General features: G+C 34.9%; 1 protein-coding gene across 1 annotated transcript; it reads right to left on the reverse strand.

The window, feature by feature from the left end:
• Window positions 1-1,057: 1,057 nt before the first annotated feature.
• On the reverse strand, window positions 1,058-7,768 carry LOC143609488 (uncharacterized). The gene is made up of 18 exons (XM_077084232.1): window positions 7,292-7,768; window positions 6,556-6,627; window positions 5,886-6,090; window positions 5,691-5,796; window positions 4,840-4,932; window positions 3,974-4,066; window positions 3,782-3,874; window positions 3,616-3,697; window positions 3,422-3,534; window positions 3,172-3,344; window positions 2,867-3,071; window positions 2,515-2,629; window positions 2,173-2,424; window positions 2,024-2,088; window positions 1,847-1,903; window positions 1,632-1,725; window positions 1,385-1,525; window positions 1,058-1,261 (listed from the first exon to the last, which is right to left on the reverse strand). The coding sequence occupies exons 1-18, from the start codon at window positions 7,766-7,768 to the stop codon at window positions 1,118-1,120; spliced, it is 2,580 nt and encodes an 859-aa protein (XP_076940347.1). The 3' UTR covers window positions 1,058-1,117.
• Window positions 7,769-8,228: the final 460 nt, after the last annotated feature.

Below are 8,228 nucleotides of genomic sequence, written 5' to 3' on the forward strand. Positions count from 1 at the left end.
TTGTGTATAATGAATATTCTATTATTTTTACATACTATTAAGACTGATTATGCCATTTATTCATAATAATAAAAAAATAAAAAAAAAAGACCAAGGTGAGTTTTAAATAGTTATTTTAAATAAATAAAAAACCAAGGGATGAGAGGTGAGTTTTTTTTTTAAACGACCAATAAAGCCCGGCCGCCTGTATATTTATTGGCAAAACGCCATCAATTCCAGAGGAAACCCACCGCCCGAATGCCCATTATAGTAAAACCTCTGGTTCAGACACGGCATTTTGTCGTGAACAAGGCTCGAACCAATGGACTCACCTATAGAGTCAGTGGGGTACAGGTAGACCGCTACTCCTTTTTGTGAGACGAGTTTTAATTTGTTATTTTATTTTGTTAGATTACATATACATTTGTGGTGTTTGCAAAAGAGTAAAATAATTATATTACCCCAAAGTACTACAACATTAAACCTAGAAATACTACACTTGATACTTTTTAAGTTTTAGATCTCCATTAATTATTTTACCACCTCATTTAACTCTTTCTTTTTTAGTGATTTCCTTTTAAGCGATAAGAAACAAATTTTAGGGACAAAAAATTTAGACTGATTTGTACATTATTTGTTTTTACTTTATGCATTTAAATTTTTAAACATAACCAATTTTACTAAACAAAACAAAGCCCTACAAAAGCAATTTAACAAAACTAAAATGGCTTCTAAAATTCAAAATAAAAGCTTTTAAGTTGAGACCGGCTAAACCTATAAAGGGAAAATTGCTCATACCTAAATGTGAACTCAAGCCAAATCAGACCATAACCGAACTTGAACTTATTCTGATAGCACGAATCACTATTTTAAAAAAAACGGTAAATCTGAACCCAAAAGAACACAAGAGAAAACAAACATTACTAATACCAACCATTTCAACTTTCATCATCATAACCAGCCAAAATATTAATAATCATCTGAAACAACCCGCCAACAAAATATGAACAGAGCATGACAGAGAACCTCCAAAAGACTACTTGCTACTGTTTCAAAGTCTTGGTAAAATAATTACGTCGACACCCATTAACAAACCGCTCCACTAAAACAAAACAAAGAAGCACAACTTCATATGTCACTACTCCACCAAAGGGCTAAAAAGACCATTATCATCTGCCACTGCATCTGCAGCACCATTTTGAGCTTCGGGGATTTCCTTCTGTAGCATTGATGTTCCTTTAAATGTCATCATAGCCGAACATCCTTGCCTCAACTCGGTTAGCTGAAACCAAAATAAACCGTTAAAAAGAATAAATACGCTTATATTTTGAATAAGTTGTGAGGTATTATTTAGCTGAATATATTTGAGACAGCTTTCGGCCCGTTATATTAAGTAAAACCTTACCTGATCTTGTTCGATTGTTTCAAAACCAAATTTTTGGGTCCATATGGATTTAGCTTCGTCAGCGGCTGGAAGCACTATCTTTTTAATTTTTATAGAAGAAAGTAGCTTCTCAATGCAGGTAAATAGTACTTGAAAGTAGCCCTGCCAATGTACCAATAAATCCAAAAAATTACTACAAAATAAATTGATGATAACAATACTTTATTTAAAAAATGTGATTATAAGTAAATAAGTAATATAGTCTAACCTTCCCCTGGTTGCTTTTACTAGTAGCGACAATTGGGAGTTCGGCCATATCCTCTCCAAACACACGAAGAGTTCCAGCAGAAACTACATTTGAGCTGCACATATCACAATAATAATTAACAAGAGTCGTTAAAGTAAATAAATAAATGTAATATATATATATATATATAAAGAATTTGTTGTACAGAAACAAGAAAATGACAACGATGTCCTTACTCTATTGTCAATATTGCAATAAGCATTCCTGCAAAGTCTTGGCTCCAAATTTTTCTTCTGTTAAAATAAAAAAAGTTATGAAATTGGAGCAAATATTTGGACAATAAAGTTATAAAATCTCTCTCTCTCTCTCTCTCTCTCTCTCTATATATATATATATATTCCATTTAAGCTTACCCGTACACCATCGACGGTATAAAATCACGCCCACTTGTTGCATCGATAATAGGGTTAAAGCCTTCCTGTTATCACGAAATAACAAAGAAGTCAACAAATGGTCAAAACTAAAAAAGGTCAAAGCACTCTTGTATCAAAACAGTACCCACATGAAAGATATCCACAGTTTGTGCCAGTAATTTTCTTGTCTCACGAGTAGCATTTTTGCCACTTAGAACCACAAACTTCATTTCCGAACTGAAATCGGTTTCTGGGTTTTCGGTGTTATTCTTTTGTTTCTCCTTCAATAAAGTCAACATGTCATCAAGGAGTGTTTCAGGTTCACGGTTTATCAAAGTTTGCAAAACAGAATTAATCCTCTCGCAATCTGTGCAGCAGAACCACTTCCCCTTCGGCAATGCCTACAAGTTGCGGATAATAAAATTTAATTAAATTATAATCAATAGAAGAAAAAAACAATAAAGAAGTAGAGACAATTTATATACATGTACCTTTAAATCAGCCATATTGTGTTCTCTCAGACAGCCAATATGATATTCCTTCTCACATTGATCACAAACTATAACTGTTCGGTCATTGAAGACATTTTTGCTAAAATCATGGCATCTGCATAGATTAAAAGTTAAATAGATTAGAATTTCTCACACATGTAAATGCATCTATTAATACTTACAGGCTGAAGCCACCTAAATCATTTAAATTCATAAATTTGGAATATAACACATTAACTATTTATTTATAATACACACACACACACACACACAAAAGTAGTTTGTGTGGTTAATATAACCCGACCTAATCCAAGTTACATAGCCCACCCATTTTATAGTATAGACGAGTTACCTGCACAAAACACATGCAACAAGGTCAACGTTTTCTGGGTGTTTGACTATACGTATACAACGGGTCTTAATCTGCTCCATCGGATCAATCCCCGTCACCCTTCCAGCTACCAAAGCATTTTCATTTTCTCCATCAAATTTCAACGAATGTTGACAGTATCTGCAATACCACTTGCCGCGAGGGATGCTCGATTCACCTGCACATTCTGTGTAAACCAACAGAATTGTGTGTTAGCTTTAAACCACAATTGTTGATTTCATATGCATTTATTAAAACATTAAAAGTTACAAAATTTACAAACTGACCTTGATGGAAGGATCTAGGGCATCCATCACAAAGCAAAAGATCGCCACCGTCCCAACAAACTCTACACAAATCATCATTGTACTTCACTGAGTTTTTCCCTTTTTCATTCATCTTCATAGAAACTGCATATTCATGCAGTGACACTCCATTTGAGATGTAAATGTTTTCATACCTGTCATGATTTCGAAAGATTTAAAATCAATAAATAAAGCGTTGGCAATTAAAATGTAAAAGAAACAATAAACTAACGGTTTCTTGCGAGATGCCCAACCCGCATGAGCTTCAAACTGTGAGGCACTAATCTCAGTTTTACAGCAGGAACAGACTATCCCATTGTTCCATTTATAACCATCCAGAAGTTTCTGTTAAAAATAGAAGTTAGTATTTCTTTTTTTTAACTAATAAACTATATTTGATGACATAATAAAGTGTAGACTTTTCACCTTTCCTTGAGCAACGTAAGTTAGTTCAGTTCCATCTGGCAATCCTCCTTTCTGAAAAACCGACCAATGCAACTGCTGATTCCTGTGAAAAACATCATATGACACAGAAAAAGTTAGTTTTCTGCAAACTTAAAGAGAGAAATATTCTTATATTTAAAAAACCAACTTTATTGTTAGCAATTTTCGGATGTTTTGTTGGGGCGCGGAACATTTAACAGCACTCTTGATGATTCTTGGCGCAGAAGCGGACCTCAATGACCTGAACCATCAAAAAAAATTAATAGTATTTCCATAGAAAGAAGCAAGCTTTATGAAGAGTCTTTATATCTGAAGAGTATTTCCATAAAAAAATACTGACTTTGGTTTTCTCCCTCGTTTAGATTTAGTCTTTATATCTGAAGAGCATGGCAAACTGTTACTTTCAGAGGCCTTTGGCTCTGAAGTTGATGCCCTAAACAATATAAAAGATTATTAAGCATTAAAGGGTAATAAACTAATAACTGACAATTATATTTTACTTTAAAAGAGAAAAGCAAGTAAATCTGATTACACATACCCATATGCATTAATTTGGTATTTTGGTTCATACAGATAACACAGTTTGGTAACCGAGTTTTCTTCTATAGACTTGGATGGTGTCAATTGAGTATGCAGTAACGGTTTCAAGATTTACAATTACAAAGAAAGTAAAAATATATGATCAGTTACCAAGAGAGCATGCAAAATAACAGTAGTAATAAATAAACAATAAGCATTAACAGACATTAAAGCACCTATGATAGGCTATCTTAAAATTTAATCAGTAGATAAGATCATATGATAAACCATAAACTTCAAAAATCAATTCAACCATGATCCTCAGAATCATACAACTTAGTTCAAAACAAAAGGCAGACAAAGGTACAGCAAGACAAAACAAAAAATGAAGTGTAACATAACACACAATAATCTATACATGGTTTACCCTAACTGTCTTACTAAATCTGTTGCCTACAGTGCCTACTATACCATAGATAAACCTTTCTTGTTGATTTGTTCTCTTTCTACTATTTTGCAGAATAACATACTACACTAGCCTAATATACTGTACAACAGTTAGGGTTATCTATAGATGCACAGGCACCATCATTCTTTTAATGTTGGTTAAAAGATACACCATTAAAGTTGCTAAGAAAGCATAATAACTAGCGTAGTTTGAAAAAAAAGAAGAAAAATAATACTGACTTCGGTTTTCTCCCACGTTTAGATTTAGTCTTTATATCTGAAGAGCATGCCAAGCTGTTTCTTTCAGAGGCCTTTGGCTCTGGAGTTGATGCCCTAAATAAAATAAATGATTATTAAGCATTAAAGGGTAATAATAGACGATTATACTTAACTTTAAAAGCAGAAAGCAAGTAAATCCGATTACAATTGCACATTCCCATATCGATTAAGTTGGTATTTTGGTTCAAACAGAACTCAGTTTGGTAACCGATTTTTCTTCTATAGACAGGTATGATTTCAATTGAGTAAGATGTAAGGGTTTCAAGGTTTACAATTACAAAGAAAGTGACTACCAATCACAGAGAGGGCATGAAATAAATAGTAGTAATAGTAATAAAACAACAATACAATTTATCGGAACGTAACAGAGATGCAATAATTAAAGAAATGATGATGAGCTTTCTTAAAAATTAATCAGTAGATAAAACAAATCTAAACTTAAAAAATCGATTCAGCCATGATCCTCAGAATTATACAACTTGGTTTAAAACAAAGAGCAAACAAAGGTGCAGCAAGATGAAACAAAAATGAAGCGTAACATAACACACAATAATCTATACGCGTTTTACCCTTAATGTCTTACTAAAACCGTTCCCTACCATACCATATATAAACTTTTCTTTCCATATTAGTTCCTTTTTCTACTATTTTTCCAGTTAACATACTACACTACTAATTCCTAATATACATACTATACAATAATTTGAAGTGTTAAGACAGTTAGGGTTATCTATAGATGCATAGGCACCGTCATTCTTTGAATGCTGGTGTGAAAGATAGACTGGCTAAGATAAATTAATGTGTTTTCATACCTAACTTCACTAGAAGTTGCAACCTTCGGTTCAGCGTCCGCTTCTTCTTTACTCAAACAAGAATCACAAATTAACAAATTTTCAGAAGAAGATGATCCGAGTGAGCCTGAAAAGCATGAGAAAGAGTATCATAGTTAAGAAAATCCACATTAGCTAAAAATATAATAAACTAAATCGGTTAAGGGTGGTGCTCACCGTTGCATTTTGTACACATGGAAGGTCCCTTCGCAGGCAATGAACTAATTACAGTTTGAAGAGCCACATCTAGTGTTTCTGAAGCTGCTGCTTTGCATATCTCAATCAACTCGAGTAGACTTTTCCCATTTTCAAGAAAAATATGTTTTATAGCATGTCTGTATGACCTGAGTGCATGCATCTCAAACCGAGAGGGTGAAATAACCTACCATTCAACAAGCCAATGTCAGTTTCAAGCTCAAAACCCTGTGATATGTTACAGTGTTGTAAAAGTGGATGTAACCGGTGATTAATTGCTAATCGGTGAGATACTAATTGATTTTCAGCTAAACGTCCTAGTCGACCAAAATATGTCCCAGTTTGGCCCAAATAGGGCCTTGCTTAAAAAAAAGGAAAGGTAATCAGACCTGGGTTTTAACCAGTTACCCGACTTATTGGTTTTTCTCAATTCTCAGTGAATTGTTATGTTAATGTTTATACCATGTGAGCTTTGAAGTATTTATGTTAAACTTTTATATGTAATTTTGAAAAAATACATATAAAAATTTGATTCGATCAATCCCGATTAATCGCTAATCGGTACCCCACTGGCCGACTAGCGCCTAACAAGTTCTACAACACTGACAATATATGGTGTGTTAGATCATAACTCATAAAACACAAAACTTACTTTGACACCCTCACAAAGACTGCAAGAACACAATATGCCCACACCTTTGATAACCCCTTGCAGATTTGCTCCCTGTAATAAACACAAATCTCAATCTCTTCTAAACATAAAAACTTAAGAAAACCGTTAAAACAAATTACAATCAATTAACATGCATGCTACCTCTGTATCTAACTTGTAATAACAAACACAAATCTCCTTCTCTTCTAAACATAAAAACTTGACTAAACTATTGAAACAAATGACAATCAATTAACATTCACGCTAGTATGCTACCTCTGTATCTAACTTGTAAGGCTGGTTGTTGTGGAGGGGCTTTAAAGCACAAGTTAAAGCGCCACATCACTGCCGCATAGGCAGTGGGGCTTTAACAAGCAATTCTTTTTAAAGCCCCGTTGCAACATTAAAGCCCCCTTACCGCCCCCGTTAAAGCCCTGTTGTGGTTTAACACAACCATTTCCTTGTTAAAGCCCCATGGCCCCACCTTTTTCTCCATTACCGCATCTTTAACGTGCTACCAGATCCCCCCTTAACACCCCAGTGTGGTTGCCTGTTAAAGCCAGGCCATGTCACCTTGCCGCCCCCTTTGCAGCCCACAACAAGTTTCTACCTTTGTATCTAACTTAAAACAAACACAAATCTCATTCTCTTCTAAACATAAACATAAACATAAAAACTCGACTAAACTAACCTATCGAAACAAACAACAACCAATCAACACAAATCCAAACACTACCTCTGCTTCCAACTTGTACCAAACAGGAAACCCCTCAAGCAAACCAGTCTCCAGCAGCCCTCTCAAATTAGTCGGCATCTTCTCCAACCCAATCTTCTTCGACATCTTCAACTCCAACTTCTTCCGGTTCACACTCAACGCATCCTCCTCCTCCTCCTTCTCCTTCAATGCAGATCTTGTAAACCTTTTAGGCGTCCTTTTCTTGCCCTTCACGTCCTCCGTTGACTCATCTCCGCCGCCGTTGACTATTTCGTCTTCAGCGTTGACCAATACATCCATATTTACCGCATCTCGATCTGTAATCTCAGTTTTAATCCTCTTGTTCCGGCGATTGACTGACCAATTACTGTTACTATTATTATTACCATCAGTTAATAATAATAACTGAGCGGAGGAAGGTTCCGACGAGCGAGTGCGGCCGGTAAAGCAGCCGAACTGAGATCGAGCTTCCAATGCGAAAGCTAGTTCTCGTTTCATCCTCAATTGATCGTCAAAATCAGGGTTTCAAAAGGGAGAAAATAAGAAACTGAGTAAATTGACCTGTAAGAATCGGGTATCAGGATCCGAATTGCAAAAGCCCTAAGGTGATTGGATCATAAACTCTGGTTAGGGTTGTTGATTTGCTGCCATTTGTGTATGCGAAGTTGGAGATTGTGATTTGGAAGATGAAAGGAGCCCTAGATTCGCTAAATATACAAAAGGACTGTATACGAATAAATATTTATTTATATAAAAACATTGTGTTGTATTTTCTTTAAGTTGTCAGCCGAGAAGTGACAGTTGTGTTGACTTGTATCAAAAAATCAAAAATGTTTTTCTGTTTTGCATTTTTTTTAATACCGTACAGGTGTATAAACCGGTCTAAAACTTAAAATCGGTTTGGCTTGAAACTAGTTAGGTTTGGTTAGTAAAAGTTAAAACTGCTTTATGATTGGTT

Source organism: Bidens hawaiensis, unplaced genomic scaffold (genome assembly GCF_021521415.1).
Source record: "Bidens hawaiensis isolate Kalapana, Puna unplaced genomic scaffold, B.hawaiensis_p1.1 tig00419696_1, whole genome shotgun sequence".
Lineage (NCBI taxonomy): Eukaryota > Viridiplantae > Streptophyta > Magnoliopsida > Asterales > Asteraceae > Bidens > Bidens hawaiensis.

Coding starts and splice junctions, on each gene's coding strand:
- LOC143609488 (XM_077084232.1), bottom strand. CDS start 7,768: ATGAAACGAGAACTAGCTTTCGCATTGGAAGCTCGATCTCAGTTCGGC. Junction 3,072..3,171: donor CCCTAGATCCTTCCATCAAG/GTCAGTTTGTAA, acceptor TGGTTTACACAG/AATGTGCAGGTGAATCGAGC. Junction 2,425..2,514: donor ACAATATGGCTGATTTAAAG/GTACATGTATAT, acceptor CGCAACTTGTAG/GCATTGCCGAAGGGGAAGTG.